Source organism: Centroberyx gerrardi, chromosome 2 (genome assembly GCF_048128805.1).
Source record: "Centroberyx gerrardi isolate f3 chromosome 2, fCenGer3.hap1.cur.20231027, whole genome shotgun sequence".
Classification (NCBI taxonomy): domain Eukaryota; kingdom Metazoa; phylum Chordata; class Actinopteri; order Beryciformes; family Berycidae; genus Centroberyx; species Centroberyx gerrardi.
Genome location: NC_135998.1, coordinates 29211370 through 29232265, shown reverse-complemented (window position 1 = coordinate 29232265; position 20896 = coordinate 29211370). Strand labels below are relative to the sequence as shown.

Genomic DNA, 20896 nt, shown 5'->3' with positions numbered 1-20896 from the left:
CTGGTCTGATACACTGAACAGTCCTTGGTTGTGAACATATACATATACTGTATATTTGTAGTGTGTTTCTAGTCTGCTGTCAAACAGTAGGTCTTGTCTATACTATATGAGGTTATGTTATGTTTTGTCCTGCAGCTAGAGTGTCAATCCTGCACTGTGCAACTGTCTTGTAATGTGTCAGCATCACTTAACCAAGTCAAACTCATTGTGTACCTGTTGAATAGAAGTGATTCAGATTACCTCCGTTTTCTGCTTTGATGCTGAATCACTTGATATCTCATTCAAGGTCTTCAAATTAAAGATCCAGTCTGACCCCACATGGGCAAAAACTCCACCCGTGCATCTTTCACTTGTTAACTTCCAAAATATATTCCCCTTGAAATTTGTTATAGGCCTATTATACATACAATAAAGATATTATTCGATTCAACAAGCAGCAAAATGACTAGAAACATGTCTTAAATTTGAATTGATTTTCTCTTTCTCAGTCCCAAAACTGAGTGTTTCCTCCTCCAGAGGTAAAGGAGGATGCTGATAAGCTGACAGTCTAAGGTGAGGACACCTGTAGCCTCGTTATCATGCAGTAGGCTACACTGCAAAAAATGTCCATCTATACAAGACATTTAGTCCCATATTTAGTCTTAAAATCTTTTTTTTTTTTTTTTTTTTAAACAACTGAATAATTCTGCCAGTGGGAGGTTAGATACTTCCACTTGTTTTCGATTCAGTTTCATTTGTTTAATGAATTATTTTGTATCAACATCTTGATACAAGGTAGATCACTCCATATAGGCTAGTATAAAGAAAATGACATTTCAATAAAGAACAATTATGGAAACAAGTTGATCTGCATTGAGAAGAAGATAAATTATCTCACCCACTGGCAGATAAAAAAACCCAAGATTTTAAGATTTAATAGGCTACTTGATATATAGATCGATATTTTATTTACAATATAACCTAGAGCCCAATATTCCTGTTCATTAACAAACATACAATTTAAGTTCCCTGGCGAGTTTAAATCCAAATGCTCCTTTTAGAGATCAAAACTCATTTTATGTACAGAAATGGTTTGATTTTCCGCTCATTTTACGTTTGATAGTGGGCCGTCCAGCAAATCAAAGCTGCGACGTCGAGCCAATGAGGAAGCTCTCCTAAATCCAGTCGGCCTACGTCAGCGTGAGGTCGCCCAATCCCGACAGAAACACCCTCTCTGCTCTCTGTTTTCCCCTCTCAAAGTTTTGACTTTTGATGCAATAGACAGTGGAAACAGATGATAATGTTTTATTATCTCAAAGAGCTTCTTGAACACAGCAGAGAAAGTGTCTTTTTATCGTCCGGTTTCACGCAAACCTCTTTGAAGCTCAAGTGATCAGGGACGGCGTGGGAAATTACTGCCGCCGATGAACGACATTTATATTCGATGCTTCTTTGCAGTTTGAAAAAAAATCGGGATTTCGTAGGCAGTTTTCGCCTGTAATGGGCATCGAAACTAAGTCAAAACAATAGTGGATTTTTTTTTGTTTAGGCGTCGTTTTCAGTGTGGACACTGCCAGGTGCGCGGCACCTAAAGCAAAGAGAATTCTCCTTGAAAGGCGGCTGACCATCCCGGATAATTCAGAAAAGCCTCCAGTCCATTCGGTGTTGGTTATGTTAGCCGTGGGTCAGATGGACGGGTCCCGACAGAGCGCCTTCCTCCTCAGCACCCCTCCTTTAGCAGCTCTGCACAGCATGACCGAGATGAAGACCCCTCTGTACCCGGCCTACCCCCTGTCCTCCACCGGCCCGGTGTCGTCTACCTCACCCGCCAACACCTCTCCCAACCCGGGCGGCATGGCGGTGTCCTCCCCGGGGATCAAAAGCTCCTCGGGACTGTCGTCGGGTCTCGGCTCGCCCCAGCAGTGCGCCGCCGCCACCCCACACGGAATAAACGACATCCTCAACCGTCCCTCCATCCTCGCCGCCTCCGGGGCTGCGGTCGCCGTCGCCGCCTCCTCGTCGGCGGGGATTTTGACAGGACTGCCCCGGTTCAGCAGCCTCAGCCCGCCGCCGCCTCCCGGACTTTACTTCAGCCCCGGCGCCGCGGCGGTGGCGGTGGCCCGGTACCCGAAGCCCCTGGCGGACCTGCCGGGCAGGACGCCGATCTTCTGGCCGGGAGTCATGCAGAGCCCGCACTGGAGAGACGCAAGATTTGCATGCTCACCTCGTAAGTGTGTTTGTCTGGACTCACTGGGCCAAAAAAAAACAACAAAAAAAAAACAACGAATATTAATCTCTCACGAAATTAAATAAACAAAGATAAAATGCATGGTCTAAGGGATTTTCTTATTCTCAGTTATTCCATGCAATGGGAATGCTGGATGGAATTGACCTATGTTGCAATAAAGTTACTAATAATGAAAAATAGTAGGCCTAAAAAAAAAAGGTCAACTTAATAGTCTGTAATTGTTTTTGGTAATGCATTTTCATTGAGTTCATTTCTTTATGATTTCAGATCAGAATTCCGTGTTACTGGACAAAGATGGGAAAAGAAAGCACACGCGGCCCACGTTTTCTGGACAACAGATTTTTGCGCTGGAAAAGACTTTTGAACAAACCAAATATCTCGCTGGGCCGGAGAGAGCGCGACTGGCTTACTCTTTGGGAATGACAGAGAGCCAAGTAAAGGTAAAAAATGCAACAAAAAAAACAAACAAACCAAACACAACTAAAAAATACAAAACAAAACACATCCTGCATGTCTCCTTTTTTTATTGTCTCCCCACTAAAAAAGATTAGAATTAGGCCCTATTGTCATATTTGGAAGACATTTCACTATTGCATTTGTAATCAGTTAATAATAATTTTAGGAAGGAAGGAATTAGGAACATTGTGAGCATAGGCCTAAATATTTTTTCCACATGCCATATTCCATAAGCTTATTTTGGTTCACGTTTTCCAATATGAATTGAAAATTAAAATATAAACAAAAACATTTGAATAAGAGGAATAGCCTATTACAATAACTGCCCATATATAAGGACTTTATATAATGAGGGCATGTGCTGCATTGCATGCTCTGTTACTCCTGTCGTTGGATTTAATAAATGTTTAACCTAAACAAATGAGATTTTATGTCACTATGGGACCACAATTCTAATACCTTTATTTTTGGAGGACTGTTTATTTTATTTGAATATATCCTGCAGAACATGTGTACTGGCAATTAACCTGCAACCTGTACTATAGACCTAGATGGATGTCACAAAATGAAAGTATTCACTGTTTCTCTCTCGTTTAGGTGTGGTTTCAGAACAGAAGGACTAAATGGAGGAAGAGGCACGCGGCCGAGATGGCCTCCGCGAAGAAGAAGCAGGACTCGGAGACGGAGAGGCTGAAGGGCGCCTCGGAGAACGAGGACGACGACGACGACTACAACAAACCTTTGGACCCTAATTCGGACGACGAGAAAATCACACAGCTGCTGAAGAAACACAAACCGGGCAACTCTCTGCTAATCCACACGTCAGAAAATGACAGCTCATAGATTTTGGGTTGGGGGTGGGTGGGGTGGGGAGGGGGGGTGGAATGAAATGAATGAACTCTCGGAGTCGTGCATATTTCTTTAGGCCTACCCCACTTTTTTCTCCCAAATTTCCACGATTTTTCTTTCTTTTTTTTGCACGATGATGGAAGGAGGAGAGGAGGAAGAAACAGAGGAAGAGCAAGTTTTATGGCCAAAACACGGACTCTGCAATTTTATTGAAGTTTTCAACAAGAAGATGGTACTTACTTGTAAATATAAACGTGAGTTGTATCCCATAGAAATTATACTGCTGTGAATAATTTATGTGTAAAAAAAACAAAAACAAAGTTTGTTTTGTATAGACCGCACTGCTGAGTGTTTCAGTTGAAAATGCTCTGACGTAAGCATAACATTTTATTCGTTTTCATTTTTTTTAATTTGTTTTTTACAAAGTTGACATTTAGCCTACGTTGCATTTCATTTCATAGTGACATTATACCTTAAAACGTAGGCTACATATGTTTGTGTGATAATTAGGCCTATGCATTTCTTTGAAACTAAAAAGAAAAAAAAATATCCCAACAATTTTCACCTCCAGCGGGTCACTGAAGACCTGCACACATACCAATCTTTATTTCTCAAATTTGGAGAATTTTAACACATTACCTGTACATAGAAACTGGTTGTGACACAATTGTGCATTTGTAACATACACCTGATGGTTTCTCCCCAACGGCAAACTATTTCCTCACACACTTTATTTATATGTTTTAAGTTCGTAACAGTGACTGAATCCTGCACAATTGTGTATCGCAGGTTAATGTAATGCACTTTTATTTAATAAAAACTCAAATGCATGATTGTTGTCGAGGTCTTCAGATATGATCGCCTGTTTGAGTGTAAAACCCTCGGCAGGCATCCTAATTAATAGAGGGACGAATATCAATTAACAACAGACAAAACACCCAATGCATCCTGGGTGTTTTACCATCTACATTCTCCTCTATATTTATAATATGGTTCATTATTCAACTCTTTTCTATTTCTTTTGCAATTTTATTATTACATATTATCACATTATGCTACAGGCTAATATGCCTCGTTTAGGCAACTTTAACATCATGATGATGGCATTATCATGATTATCATCATTAATATTAATATTAATAGCCTATTATTATTATTATTATTATTATTGTTGTTGTTACTGCAGTATTTTTTTCAAATAGCTTTCTGTTGTAGTGTGTCTACATGCGCGTTTTTTTTGTAAAATATTAAGTTATTTATTAAGTTACTTATTATATCTGGGTTATAGCAAATCAGTCAAGCAAAATAAAGTTTGAGTGTCAAACCAACAAAAAAACCCAACATTTTACAGTTTAGGACGCAGGTACAGCAACAATTCGTCAAAGTAAAAAAAAAAAAGTTTGATATAAAAGAATATCAAACCTGTGTAGCCTACATATATAAAAATATTTTCTTGTTTGTGAACCAAGTGGAATATCGAGGCTGTTATTTTTTTTTTTTTACTGGCAATAAGGAAGGAACCAATAATATTCACTTACGTTTATGTGCGTCTAAAGATTCACATGATTTCATCAGCTCTTGCTTTCTAAATTGGAAATCACTCAACCGATTTGCAGCCAGTTCTAGCGATATTTAATTTATCAGATGTGGATCCAGATGTAATATTGGCCAAGTATACTGCGGTCTCTCTGCTGCTACTGGATTTGTGTCTAATCAGAAAGTAAGTGAAGGGCCACTTGTGATTGAGTCTGCAGTGCAAAAAATATTTATGAACGAATAACGAAAAAAAAAAAAAGAGGAACAGTTAATGGGAGTAGCAGAGACTACAATAAATAACTGTCTGTAAAGGACAAATGAGGAGGGTGACGGTTATTTTGAATTTGGATGACAGCTCCCCATCGCGCGACCATTTATCATTTATCTCCCTTGTGTCAGTAGATAGCCTACTATTGGCAACAATTAGCCTTGCCTCGGCTCCACTACACATAACACCTTATAATACCAGAGACCTTTTTTTTCTTTTAGATATTATTTTATCTTATTTTATTTTTAGATATTTTCACTTGAGATGCTCATATTAGCCTCCACCTACATTGTGCACACCAAACTTGCAGGTGATCTCTCTTGCACGCGCGGTTTGTAGCCTAGCTGTTAGTGCAAACTGTCTCAACCTTAAAAGACTTATGCACAGCCCAGCATTTGAATAGTCTACATCGTTTTTTTTGTTTTTTTTTAGTTTATAAGCCTATAAACAGCAGGAGAGATAGCAATTGTAGAAGCTTCAGCGTCACAGGTCGTGAACTTCAAAACGTGAAGGGTCGACTGTCAGGTAGGCCTCAAAGTGTGCGTGTGTGTGTGTGTGTGTGTGTGTGTGTGTGTGTGTGTGTCTCCCCCACAAGATGAAGGTTGTTGATGACAAGTAGGGCAAGATAAGTTGCAATTTCAGATCATGCAGTGGTGGAAGAGTCTTTTTTGTCTTTTTGCTCAGTATAATTTAATTGCTAATTAATTGAAATTAATTTTAATCAATTAATTCAGCTTAATTCAATTTACAGTACTTGCATATTGAAAATTTGGGATTGTAGTAAATCCCATAGGCCTTATTGTTTGCTCTTTAGTCTATGATAATGAACACAGAAATATGATTTCCACAGCATGTCAACTGTTAATTCTTTCTCATTTAAAGATTTGTCTTCTTCCTTATTCTGAGCATTTTTGGAAACCTGTGATGGGAATCTGGATTCATCTGGAACTTTTGTTATTCACACAGGCGATGGAAAGGAATTTATCAGGCTCAAACCATGTTCCTCCTAGAGAAAACCAGACCAGTTCAGTGTTGAATGCACAAACCCTCCAAAGCTCACGAGACCAGCAAACTGGTGACCACCGTGCATGAGATGGTAAAGACGACACGAATGCACCTTGTCCATTCCTGTAAAACAGAGCATGATAAAACAGTTCTGCTCACATTCAGTGCCGGCTGTAATGGGGTTGGCGTGAAGCAATATCGTGTTATTGGCGTTGAAAAGATCTCTCACTGTCACAGGGGTCAGTCCAGTGTACGCTACTTGTCATTCTAGCTGCTGCCGCTACATTTCAATTTTCTTTTTAATACCTGCGCTGTTTAATATCAGCCCACGGAGCAGCCAGCACAGGCCAACGCCTCTGATGGAATTTTGAATGAGAAATTAAACACAGGGGGACGAGAACAACAGACGTCCAAAAGTTCTCTTGAAAACCAGCTGAACATCACCCACAATTCCTATTTCGCCACGCATCCACTACACTCCCAGATGACGTTTAGGTCTTCTCAGTGAGGTTTGAACGCTCCACCACGAGCAGCGCCGCGTTCTCTGAGCTCCAGGTGGAGTTAACAAGGTTTCTGTTCGCTCCAGGTGTGGGGAACATTGGTTTTATGTGTTCCAGGTGTAGTGAACACGGGCTCGGGCCCCTCTGGGACCGGCTGCAGCATCTGTTGACTGACTGCTCTGCCAGCCAGCCAGCCTGCGTTCTCTCAAAATGCCCTCTGCCAACCAGCCACCGCTATCTTATGCCACAGTCTTCTACACCTCTCAATCTAACATCTAGGAGGAGGAGGAGGAGATGGTGGAGGTGGTTAAGGGGAAAGATTGAACCCTGCTCAAGCTTGGAATAGGAAACTAGAGGTAGATTATGTGCTTTTTCTGATAATAAGTCATAGCCTATTTGTAGGCTACCTTTCTAAATCAGACAGAAACGGAATGGCATTTTGCTCAACAGCCCTACCTGTTGTCTCCCCGCTAAATCGTTGCCTGTTTGCCGGTGTGACTAATGTGTTGGTGTTAGCCAATCTTTATAAAGAGCCCATTGACAGGCTCTCAGTTGACCATGTAGTACAAGAGATTACACACAAGGACATGTGTCACGGGGGGGCCGCGGATCCCATAGCATGAATTGTGGCTCGCATTTGCCTGCAGCCTTATCTCCCTCTAACCCCGCTTGGAGCCCTCTGATAAGGAGCGCCTTGGGATCCCCCCATTATGAAAAGCTAACAGGCCACACAGCAGCAGCCTCCTCGCTCACTGCCTTGACGCCGCTCTCATTTCTTCCCTTTTACCACATATTCATGGTTCAGTGAAAACATTGTGTGACCCACCGCTCCGAATGTGCCACGTTCTAGAAGAATGTAATTCATTCCTCCGGCATTACGCTGCTCACTGAGCGCAATAATCATTGGCCCATAGGGTATGGAAATAAAGTCAATGTTAATTGCTCTGTCTGCTTGAGCAAGTTAATGACAACTTATGTCAATCATTAACTGAATCCCAGGGTGTGTGAGATTTTAACACAGGTGCTCCTCCAGCAGAAGATCTCACCTGCTGCGTTGGTGTTTGAGCGTATACTTATGAATGTGCATCTGATGGATGAGATATAATCTTGAGCCTTTGCCTTGGTGGTGTTATCACCGTGTCCCTTAGCACTGTGTTCAGCAAAGCTCCATTCAAGTATTTATTCTGAGATAATCTCCTTTAATGATGTTTCACCTCTCTGCCTCTGTCAAAGGAACTCATCCTGTAGTAGCTTATGAACAGGTGTGAACAGCGAGTTATAGGTAAACACAGTAACTACATATTAATACCTAATCCCTGCTCAGATGACAGCGCAGTGGAGGTGCATGGATGATTTGTTGCATGACTCATTGTTTTACGGTACAGCCTCACTTTTTCCCATCACTCTTATCTGTCCCTGAAAAAAACAAAAGACAAACTATTGTGATTAATTAGGAGGCTGAAGTCTGTCATGGCCTCAGCCAAGGATGGACGCTGGTGAAATGCTAGGTGTTATTTCTCCGGCTGGGGAATGAGGGGGAAGGCAAGGGTAGGCCGACACTAAGTAATGACAAAATGAGCACCTTCAGTAGACTCTGGCCGTGAAAAAAACTGCCCTCATCACCTGAGTCTTTTGTTCTGAATTTTATTAGCACTAGCCACGCTAAAATAACCTGTTAACACGTATCATAGTGCAGCAATAATAACCTCCTCAATCATATTTTAAAAGTCACGTCAAGGCGGCCCGGCGTAATTCATCTCTATGCAAATACCTCAGTGTCAGCCCATTAGTGTGTTGCTAAGGGGTTTTATTAAAATGCATTCTTCCCCACTCTCTTTTTACTCAGGACTAATAAAACACGAGTCCTGTTGCACAAGAATTATAGCAACTATTAGGGTAACATATGGACAGCATGCACTCTGAAAATAAAAACCAACAGATAAAGTGGCAGGGTCAGGGTGGGGTGCAAACACTTAGGAAATGGCAGTGAAGTAATAGATTCTGCCCTGGCTGTCTAAGGAGCCCTGGTCTGCCATGGAAATCAAAGCCTGATTATACATTCATTTGGGTCTGGGACCCCCAGCAAGAGGCGCACCCCCCCCCCCACACACACACACACACACACACACACACACACACACCCACACACCCACACCCACACACACACACACACACACACACACACACACCTCCCCCCCGACAGGAATTACTGCCATCACAGAGTGTTCCTGTGTAATGAATTAAGAAGACAGTAAAAAGGTGATAAACTGCATTGCGCCTTTAATGAAATTAAAACAATGGAGACTGATTCATTCACTGATGGGGATATAGACTGCAATGTGCTGCAGATACAGGCTGAGCTGTGTTGTCCAGGTACACATCATGGGAATACTATGAATACTGTAGAGGCAAAGGATTAGGGATATGAGAAACTCTTATGTTTTGACACCTGATGCCATTTTGATACATTTGATCAGAATATAAATACTGTATTCACCATAGACAGGTTGGTAATGTAATATCTACATTATTGTGCTCCACTAAACAGCTGTAATCGAAAGACAGGACAAGTGTAATCTGTGTGCTCAGCAATAATGACAGGATAAACCTTCAGTAGGTCTGCAAAGCATATTCACGCAGACAGAGACAGCAGGACTCAAGGTTTGGATCGCACCCCTGTACTTATCTTGAGGGGCTGTAGGGAGGACTGATGAGCCCCCACCCTCCTGATTATCTGTCATTTAACGGTTTATCAAAGTCAGAGGATCCTGTCATGCTTGTGTGAACGGTGAATTTTTCTATTTTATGGAGTCATTAATTTCATGTGGATCATTAGCCTCCATACAGATCCCTGTTTTGACAAATGCAGCTGGTGAATTATGCACACAATGTGCTTCCTTAGGCTGCCAGCGGCCTACCGCTGAATGCATCACATGATAAACAGGGAGTGCCCCATCACATTACCCAAATGTGTTTCAGGGGGTGTCTCTGCTCGGGCCCGTCACTCCATTACAGAGACGGCTCACTCAGTAGCGACCATATGACACATGTGACCATTGACAAGCTTTTCAATGTGATTGTCGGTGCATCTGGGGGAAACAACATTAAATATTAGGCACAGAGATGAAAAATGAAGCAAAAGTGCATCCCTTCACACAGAAATATGATCACATCTTTTTACAGGGAACCATGATATTTTGTGGGAATAAAGAATTGACATTTAAGAGGCATTTCATTGAAAAAGTGCATATATTTCTCAGTGCATTTTTGACACACTACTTGTTCATTTCAATTACTTTCAAAAAGATGGAAAAATGTTTGTTTTTTTTAAACTTAGGTCTCATTTGATTTCAGTTTACAAAACACTTCAGTGTTATAGTTCATTTTGTTGTGAAGGATAAATGACAACTATTAGAGGAAAATTGCATCAATTACAACCACACATCTGCACTACATTAGTGACCCAGTGTAGATATAATTTCCCTAATTTTAAAAGGGCACTTAAGCAAAATAACAAAGTTGATTAATTTTGCCCACAATCTCACACATATGCCAAAACTGCAAACTGTCTTGTCGTTATTTATTTAGTTTGAGTCATTGAGAGTTAATGAGTTTGAATTTGTCCTCAGAGTGATGTTATACGGAGGGCTCTTACTGTAGGAACTTTTAAATACAGTGAAATGATGCAAATGAAAAAAGAAAAATAGCACGGGCTAAAGCCTCATGGAGGTATGTTCAGTGGGAAAATTAGTTTTCAGGTTAATAAGGTGTTTTATGTCCTTAAGGCTTTTTAGGAATTCAAATCAAAGAAAGCATAACAACTAAATATTTAATGGACTGAAGACCATTGAAAACCCAAAGGCCGGGCCAAAAATGGTTTCAAATGTAGGAAATCCACCCTAAAACAGGATTCAGATATATTTATCTTGTCTTCATTTCTCAAAGCTGAAACATACAGAGCAAGATAATTTGTTATATCTACAAGCATCACTTTCTGGACCGGCTCCATTGACAATGAACAGGAGATCAACTTCACTCAGTGTGACACTGTGACAATATCTGGGTTTGGTGATTTTCTGGTTCAGAATTGTATTATGAAATTAAGTTCATGTGGGTGTAAAACCTCAAAACAATTTTATGATTCCACAGAGTTAGTCTCCTATTCATTGTTATACCTGAGGAGCATAATTATGTGGCTGTGCCTTGTATTCATAATCACAGTAAAGAACAACATGCTAAACATTATTATGGCTTTTATGCAGTGGTTACCAATGGATGTGTTCTATATGAAAAGTTTTCTTCAAAGTAATATAAATACATGTCAATAAAAAAAACAGGGGAAAACATGAAAGACTGCTAATTAGCTCCCTGGTTGGCACTTTATGGGAATTATCAGCATGATTGGAACATGCCACTGACCAATCAGATTGCTTGGCTACCTGTTGTAAAATGTTGCTGATCTTTGCTGTCAGGTGAAAACCTTACATCTCCAAAACGTCTTTTTTTCACGAACCAAGAAAAACTGCCTTGTTTTTAGCTTGACAAACAGGCATTTTTGAGGTTATTTAATTGGTTTTGGAAGGATTGCAGAAAAAGACAGAGGAGCATGTAACCCTTCAACTGAAATTTTAACATGAAAATCACCAAAATTGGAGTTCCGAGATTTTCACCCGGCAGCAGCGTTATCATCGTTATCATATCAGTGTTATCAAAGTTGTCAATATTAACAACTATTGATTGAACTGTCCAAAATATTACAGATAACATATGTGAGTTCTGTTTTAGTGCAGATCTTCCCTTCAAGGGAGAGGCAGGAGCATGAACTCCAGTCAGCCTCATTTTGCCAAGCGCTAATATCCGAAATGCTTCTTATGACCTACTTATGAAGTCAACCTTAGAGAATCTATTGATCTGAATGCCAAATGATTTGATGTGTCTGTGCCAAATCAGAGCGGAGCGAGAAGAGAGAGGGACTTAAGTGCATGGGGTCTGACCCCCTCGCTCTCCTCCCTCTCGCTCCCCTTATGACCAGACGCTTCCCAGGGTCAAAGGCCAGAGGTCATTCACCCACCCAAGGTCGCTCCACATTAACATTGCGGAGGAGTTAATTCAATTTCGAGACAACGGAGCTTATACACAAAAATGAAATCCTTTTAAACAGCGGTTGATTTGGAACGGTGACGGGGAGAGCTAATCGAATGAAACTCCGATTTAACTGCCAAAGTATTTTCTCTGCGTATTTAATCAATACTTAAGACTCATAATACCCCGGGTCACCGACAGAGAGATTTCCATAATCGATGAGAAGAGGTTCTCAAGTTCAGCAGGTTATTGTGCTCTCCCTCCCTCCTCATTTTTCATAGAGTTATTTATTGTCAGGGTGTCTGTCAGACAGTAGAAATACTGCAGGAGCCCAGGAGGTGCGGCGGGACACTCAGCTGTGTCATTTCGCTGGGTAAACCACTCAGTCTGCGTGGCCCTTTCCACCGGAGGTCACCGGCAGAGCGCTGCTGCTATGGACTTTGGTTCTGGCTTGACCTGACTCAGATGCTTTTTTTTTTTTGGTGGACTTGTGGTGAACCTGTACTTTCCTGACCCCTCGCAGCGGGAAGACCTGCCGTTTTAGTGAGACAGCGGGCATATTTACATCGATAGGAGGGATGGACATTGCGATCGGTGGGCTAATACCACCGAGTTAAGCCTGTTATTTAGACTGGGGGCGCATGGTAGTACAGTGGAGAGATGACTGTTCTCCCAGCATGAATAAGCGTTGCATATCCACGCTTTCCTCCAAATCACTCCTAGCCTTTTCCCACTTCTACTTTTGATTTTATTTCATTTTGTTTGATTTTTACAAGCGCTAATAAAACACATTTTGATACCCGGAGCCGTTAAAGTGTAAAGAGCCTCCACAAAACGTCCCCGTCACCGGCCTGCCAATAAAAAATGAAAACCCATTTAAGCCAATGGAGGTGCAGCAGTGTGTCTGCGGTCAGTCAATAAACCAAACAACCGGCCGGGCAGGTCGGATCAGGCTGTGCAAGCCTCACGGTGGAGACAACAAGGTCATGGAAGAAATGGGAACGAAAGCTTCAACAGACACAAAGAACAATCCAATTTAAATATCAATATGTTTTCCTCTCTTTGGGTTATTTGTTATAGCTAATGCTACAATCATGACCTCTTCTTGGCTCGTCGGAACGTTTGCATCGACTCATAAAGCGAGTAGTTTGGAAATACTTTATATTCATTTTCTAATTTTCTTCACACAAGTAATACAAAGTGCTCTGGGACGAGTGTGTGTGTGTGTGTGTGTGTGTGTGTGTGTGTATGTGTGCACGTGTTAGTGTTTTTGCCAGGGAGACTGAGGAGGTTTATTCAGCTTGTACATTTTTGTAAATCAACTGCTGCCCCTCTGTTCTTCATTAATGAAGAACAATAGGAATTGTTCTCTCATATAGACAGAAAAACCAAAGACTTGACTTGGCTGGGGTCCTAATCACACTCTCTGAGGAATTTGCACTAATGGGGCCTGGACTGTTTACCTCATAGTATGTGAGGGGAATCGGGATTTTGTGCTACTTGCACTATAGCTTTCAGGATGGGTCTGTTTCACCAGTGCAGCATCATTGGTTAGTTGATTAGAACAAATAAGCCTGATTTACTGCTGCTTGTCTTGTAACTTTTTATGACCGAGTTGCATTTTCATAAGCTATATACCTGATGGCTGGAGGTGACGGGGTTAACAGGATCCTCTAGCCTCTGAGTGGAGAGACAGAGGCGCCTGTGCACCTCCTCAGCTGTTTAGGGTGACATAACTAAAGAGGCATTAACACCCAGTTGCGACATCGCTAAACAAACGCCGGGGCCTTGCCGAGCATGGGAAAATAGCATTATAGTCCTGGAGCGAATTGACCAGGAAAACAAGGCACAATCTGAGCCTTGTGTTGAGCGCCCTGCCTCTACCCGATCTGCATGGACCTGACAACTTTCTATCATGTATACTAACTTTCCCAGGCAGGATCAGGTCCATAAAAGGGCCCTTTCCTGCGTCGGAGGTCATAAATCAGGGTGGCAGGGTCTTGCCTCTTTCCCACCTCTCTCCCAGTAGACACAACACGCAGACACTGGTCCCGTCTGTTCTCCGCCGCTGGTCCAGGTCTCTCAGGTCTGTGGCAGAAACAGACAGAAGTATCTGATAAACTCTGCTAGGCTTGCTGCTCTGGGGTCAAATGGCATTCACTGGCTGCTGTTGGTTATAAATAAATAAATCACACAAATGAATAAATTACAGATATTGTAGATAGACAGACAGAATGAGAGACTGTATTTTAGTATTTATATATATATATATAAAAAAAAAAATCTCCAAGCTGAAACTGTTAAATTGTTTCTTAGGAAAAGCACTTTAAGAACTGTGGTGATTTTCTGGAGTTTTTATTGCCACAAATTAATTAAATTACATTTTTCATAATTTCTTCACTAAACATCCTACATCTCTGGGCTATCTTAACATTTTCTAAGGCAAATAAAAAATAGAAGGTTTTCCCTAAAAGCACAACAAACAATGAGGTAACCTATGCCTTCTGCCCTATTTGTCCATTATGTCCTGCTATCTTTACCATGTCCCACTCAAATTAACTTTTTGGCACATAATTCATAGGGAATAATGATAAAGTGTTTACAGCATGAACACATGTTTCTTAGGTGAGACACCTGGGTGTTTTCTGAAGGCGTTGAGATGTTTCTTTGCTTGGACACCCGCTGCAGATCACCATCCATCATGTTTATTTTCATTAGGTACTTGTTTTGAAATCAATGTTTCATGATAGAACAATTGATGAAACTGGCTAACCCCTAATGGTTGCAAAACATGTTCCTGCACAGCAAAGTTGTTAAAAATCAGAACTATGCCAATGTTTATAAGTCCACACCTATCAGAGTGGCTTAATGTAACACTTTTAGAGCCATATCAGCTCTATGAATCGACATTTCTCAACTTAAGAAATCTGGAAAAAATTCTGTATGACTTTTAGGCTTATAGCCATGATTTGGCATTGTGACTGATTTTCAAGATCAGATTGAATTCACCTTCACTGTCAACTATCCAATAAATTAATAATAATTAATTAAAAAAAAAAAGTAATAATAAAAAAATATTATAGTTAGAAAGTACAAGTAAACATGTCACACATTCCATGACTTCAGCTCAAGAATCAAAAACCAACATTTTCATTTTTCAGACTTTTATCATACTTGTCCACACTTACTGTGGTATCACCCATTTATCATTTATATCAGTCCGTGTCCAAAGTCAGTGTGAAAACCCTGACCAAAGCACTTTACCGGCGTCAGCGTCAGTCGTGTCCTGCACGTCGGGGCTGTGAGGCTTGTGTTCAGACCATGGGACTGACCCTGACAGTGGCTGGCAGCTAATTCCCAGAGCCTCTTTGTTCATTAGAGCCCCATGTCTCCCTCCCACTGCTTCTGTCTCTGGCCCAGGGAGAGACCCCCACAGGGGCCCCTTTGTAATCCTATAAAGTGGAAAAATACCAATTTGTAACAATTTGTCTCACAGCAGTGTTTGGTGTTAAAGAGTGCTTTGGTTCGCCCCTCTCTTACCAGCCAGGCAGCCCCCGTCACACCGACTCAACAGGAGATCCCAGCAGCTTCCCGTCACTGCTGCACGTCAGCATGGAGACATGTAAATCAGCGGTCAGCAACTGATGAAGAAGTTCAGTAGCATTAAACACAAATAACACTGAAGCTCAAATTTTTCGTGAGCAATTGGCATGCTTTTGTGATATTTGATTTTACTTCGATTTAGGTCTCTACTAAATTCTGCCATCTTCTCAGAAATAGGGTACAAGTCACCAGGAATAAGGACTGCAATACCAAGTACAAAGGGCAGGACTGCATTTGTAGAATTGGAGATTTGATTACCATATCATCTTAAAGACAGATGAGGAATTTATAATATAATGATAAACAAATTATAATGATAATGGCATAGAGAGCAACAAGCTAGACATCCTTAAAGCAAACCATTATAGAATTAGATACTTATAGATCGATCCATTTTCCTTTCAGAGGACCCAGTATCAAACATGGTTACCTCTCTCTCTCTCTCTCTCTCTCTCTCTCTCTCTCTCTCTCTCACACACACACACACACACACACACACACACACACACACACACACACATTGGGCATAAGTTACTGCTATTAAAAATCCTCGGGGTTAACATAAAGGCACAAGGGACACAAGTAATTAATAGTGGAGAATCTAATACAAAATGAGCTTTCCAGTGTTGTGGGAGTGGTGCTGCTGACTTATTGATCAGTGAAAAGATCAAAACTCTGAGCGATGCAACAGCAGCTGCCTGGAAGAGACTGCTGCTGCTGACTCATGAAAATAAACAGCGTTTCATTGGTTTTTGGACCTCAGAAATTCTCCAAGTTGCCAATCAGCAACATGTAATGAAAATCTGAAAAAGATTCTGCTACTACTCCTCTATAAATGATACTGGGTATGGGGGACATCCTTCATCAGGAGGAAATTTTGATAAAACTGATTTAAAAAACTGGTTTCTGGTGATCTTTCAGAAGAGGATTATGATTTCAAACCATTACTGTAATAACAGCTTAAACATAATAAATCCATAAACAAATGTAAGGTGATTTTAATGTGATTATTACGAGTGCGATGGTTATTTGGAAATTTTGAAGAAATCTCAACAGCATTTTGAAGACATTTTGAAGAATTCTGTTTGCATTGCCATGTATAATTGCTGGAGTAAAACATATCTGTATGCTTCATAACAGTGGCCTCAAAAGTGCAAGAGAGGAGTGAGAGTCACACTTTTGGAATCTCATGGTATATCAATATCATATCAATAACCAAATATTGAGATACTGAGAAACTGAGAGTGAGCTTTGAAAATCATATTTTGACTATGAAGCTGTTTTTATTCACAAAGAGACACAACTGGCCATAGTTTTTGCTGAATGATGAAAACCGTCCACTGAATAAAACGACCATTTTTCACTTACATTATGTATTTTACACAACTCTAAAAGTGCAACCACTCCCACCCATCCCACATAGCTGCTTAATGAAGCATATACCTTCATAATTTATGCATTTTTAATGCTGCGAAGCTATTCATATGTACATATTTGGGATTATATATAAAAAATATATATTTATTTGGGATTTTTTTGTCTCAGTCCTTTGCAAATTACTAAAAGTTCATAATTTGAAAGTACAAAATTCATATAAGAGAGATATTGAGTTTGCAGTGTGTTTATTTCTTTTGTGTTTCAATAACTGAGCAGAATGTAGAAATCATCGTTTTCCTTATGGATGGTGTTCAACATATAAACAATATGGGCATCAGGGTGGAGTAGTCAATAGAAAGACTGTCCTTCAACCAGAAAACCCAGTTTTACCCCCCATGTTTACAAGTACCCGTTTTGCTGAAGTGTCCTTGAGCAAGACACTGAATCCCTACCAGCTACAGGGTGCTATATGTATGTATTTTACTGTAAATACATATATATATGTATGTATGTATGTATATATATATATATACCAGAGAAAGCATGTAACATATAAAATAAAATCTCCTTCCTTTATTTTATCTGAAAATAGACTGCACATTTCCCGATCAATTTGTCCAAACAAACACACACTGCATGGTTTAATACTAGAAAGGCCAAGCCAGTGCCAATTGATGGCTGAAATTTTGAATTGAAAAATCTTGTCCCTCCATGACTTTTCTAAGACCCAATTTCTCCATAACCATTGTTGTTAGCTTTTCTAAATCATGTTAGGAAATAGTAGTTCATTATTTTTACCCCCTTTAATCCTTTAACCCTAACCCCCAAATCCACTGGCCTTTCTAGTGTTAAACCTCAGAAAGGCAAAATGTAATTTTACTTTAACATAAACTTTAATTTTACACATTGACATTTTTTATCCACACAGTGTACAGTCAGTCAGTAATGAAAATCATGTGAAATATGTGTATATTATTACATATATGAGAAAGAGCATGTCAGTATAAAGTGAAATAATGAGATTTTTAAGTTGCAGTTTTCAAATAAAATTTGGGGGAAATTTACAACAACATGCATTTTACCCTGTTTCCCAACGATGCCCCCCCCCCCCCCCCCACACACACACACACACACCTACGCACACACACACACACACACACACACACACACACACACACACACACACATCGCCAGCTTGTAGACCACGTCAGCATTGTAAGGAATTGTGTGGATGGAGCAATCAATCTATCAATTGGTCATCCAGAGCTGCCCAGAGGAGCTTGTTTTGGCTGGTTCAATACATCTGACCCACCATGTGATAATTAATGTGACAATAACCTTAAATAATTCAGTTTGGCGAATATGTTAGCGTTAAGGCGAAGCCATCCGCAGGGCCCAACACACACATCAGCGACACTTCACACATTCCCCAGCAGTCTCTCCGCTGGGTCACTCTCAGGCAGATTATAATGGGTCTATAAAGTCTGGTGACCTCACAGTCTCTCTCATTTACAGCCAATGACTTTAAGTGTGTCCAATCCAATCCTCAGGTATTTATTGAGAGAGAAGTGCAGACCTGCTCTCTAAGTAAATTGAAATCTGTCCTCTCCCCTGAGATCTCATTTCACCTGGATCTGCCGTCATGGAGGGGAGCTTGAAGACCCCAATCGCGGACAGTTCCTGGGCAATATGGGCATATTTATACATCATTGATTATGCTATTACCATTTATTCCCGCTATAAAGGAGCGTCTTATCGCCGGGGCCGGAATCGGACGAAATCAATCCGGCGTGACACTGCGGGTCCTGTGTTCTGAAGAAGAGCGGACGCACGGGGGGGTACGTTCGTGAAGATATGGGACCATTCCCGCATGACCGATAAGAGGGACTTTCAACCTTCCCAAACTGTTGACACTTATTCAGTTGATGGGAGCACACAGTTCTGCGGCCCTCCGCTCCAGCTGTGTAAATGGGTTACGTGTGAAATGTAAGCTATGCAGGTCAGCGCGGGCTAGGAGTCACGCTAAGCAAATAAATAGCGTGATGTAATAGCGTGGGCAGCTCCAGCTTCGACGCATAGTTCATTACCGCCGGGACACTTTAACCCCGCGGATGACTCTAACGGCCTCGTGCCCCCCCACCCCTCTGCTCAATGATGATGCATAAATCAAATAATGATAAATATACTTGATGAGTCTTTGTTCCGAATGTGCGCCGCAGTGTGTTCTAATGCAGAAAGATGGATCCTTATGTTAAAATCAATACAGGATATTCTCTAGAAAGGTGTCAGCGTTTAGCGTTATGGATCATTTTGACGGGGGAAGCGGCAGCTATTTTAAGATGAAAACGTTACAGTTTTGTCAATCGATAAACGGGCCACTTCTTTTACCATCTTCCCTTTTCATCCAACATCCATCTTTTTAAGTATACTTAAATGGGTTATATCCAATTCCCCAGATATTCTAATGGTAATTCTAAATCACAATTATCCATTTATTGCTAATCGTGGGTATCGGAGCAATTTCATATGCTTAATACTTCACTTTACTTTGCAGTTTGTCCGCTCTCTTCCCATATAGAGAAAGCAAACGCACGAATCTGTGGTTTCAGGGCGTTTCAAGAGGCGGTCTGGTGGTCCACATCCAGTCTTCTGGTTCATCCCAGTTTATTGATCTGTGAGCCTCATAAAACCTTGGTAAGATTCCTTGAGAGTCACTGATTGTTGTGTCTGCTTGATAGTCTGTTTCACACAGCAACGGAAAAAAACATCCTCCCAGCCAGGGTTTTCAGTACCTGCAAATTAGATTTGTGGCTCTCGTTTGGCAGCTCATGATGGCGTCTGGCATCTTTATATGTCGAGAGGATTCTTTCTGTCATATCATTTGAGGAATGCAGGCATTTGGTTGAAGACATTAATGGTCCAGCAACCTCTTTCCTCCTCCTTATTGTTTTATAAACCAAGCGTACAGACAGACAGTCCAATCTCAGATTGATTATGCCGCTTCTCTCCATTGATTGTGCCGCCTGCTGCTTTCCCTTGAAGTGTGTAAAAAAAAAAAAGAGAAATGTATTCAGAGGAAAAAATGACAAAAACACTTTCATTCCTATTTGTATTTATTCTTCTCTCCATGAAGAGAGCCGAGTAGTTGAAGAATTGTTTTTTATTAATTTCATGGATTATTTGCTCATTATGCATTAATCATGGTGCCCCATCTGGAAGGTGCAGGCGTGACTATGTGAGAAACAGCCATTCTGATCTCAATTAGATTATGCCTCTCCTCTCCGTCTACCCATAAATCACTTCTCCAAAGTGAAATTAACAGTTACTGGAGCGCATTAATATCCCAAGTCAGGCATGAGGGAAATGCAGTGACTGGAACCACCCATCTCTCACAATGTTGAAAACATCATTTTGTTTGTGAGATATCAACATTACATGCTAAGGTTGCCCCCCCGCCGCTGTTGGCACGGTGACAGGGAAAAATGATGGTGTGTAAAGCAGCAGACCAACAGTCAGCAGGTCACCAGACACCGTGAGCACAAAGCACCACGAAGGTAGCAAGTCAGCCTGACCGCCGACCATATGGGCTCATTGCTGCACATAAACTCACACACACACACACACACACACACACACACACACACACACACATCCCCGCTGCATGGGATGTTATTCCCAATATAAAGTAATTAAAATCTTAATGATTTTAAATAAAGAATGATATTGATTACCATCGTGATTGTGATAAAGATATCACATATGGGCATTGCTATTCTGATTTTATCATCTCAAATTATCATCAGAGGAGGCAGGATAACTGTAAGATGAAAATTGCTGGTCTAGCAAGAGGGCAAAATGATCATTATGTATCCTATTTCTTAAAGGATATAAAGCTGAATTTCAGTATGTGGTTTTGCTATGTCCTAATACAGTCTTGTATGTATCAGTAAACATTCATGACTATATCCCTATAACAATTTATCCTGCCCTGAA

General features: G+C 40.9%; 2 protein-coding genes across 3 annotated transcripts in view; both read left to right on the top strand.

Annotated features, from left to right (window-relative positions):
* Nucleotides 1–20432, top strand: part of ppp1r3b (protein phosphatase 1, regulatory subunit 3B) — a 60258-nt gene extending 39826 nt beyond the window's left edge. The window contains exon 3 of the transcript XR_013507139.1: nt 20423–20432. The gene's annotated coding sequence lies outside the window, so the exon portion shown is untranslated. The remainder of the gene's footprint in view (nt 1–20422) is intronic.
* Nucleotides 1651–3526, top strand: nkx6.1 (NK6 homeobox 1). 2 transcript variants are annotated; one of them, XM_071914331.1, is made up of 4 exons: nt 1651–1839; nt 1900–2206; nt 2495–2667; nt 3281–3526. In XM_071914331.1, exons 1-4 carry the CDS (start codon nt 1651–1653, stop codon nt 3524–3526), a joined length of 915 nt encoding a protein of 304 aa, XP_071770432.1. The 2 variants fall into 2 exon arrangements, with proteins under 2 accessions (XP_071770432.1, XP_071770431.1); XM_071914330.1 differs by having other exon boundaries at nt 1651–2206.
* Nucleotides 20433–20896: the final 464 nt, after the last annotated feature.

Coding starts and splice junctions, on each gene's coding strand:
- nkx6.1 (XM_071914330.1), top strand. CDS start 1,651: ATGTTAGCCGTGGGTCAGATGGACGGGTCCCGACAGAGCGCCTTCCTC. Junction 2,207..2,494: donor AAGATTTGCATGCTCACCTC/GTAAGTGTGTTT, acceptor TTATGATTTCAG/ATCAGAATTCCGTGTTACTG. Junction 2,668..3,280: donor TGACAGAGAGCCAAGTAAAG/GTAAAAAATGCA, acceptor TCTCTCGTTTAG/GTGTGGTTTCAGAACAGAAG.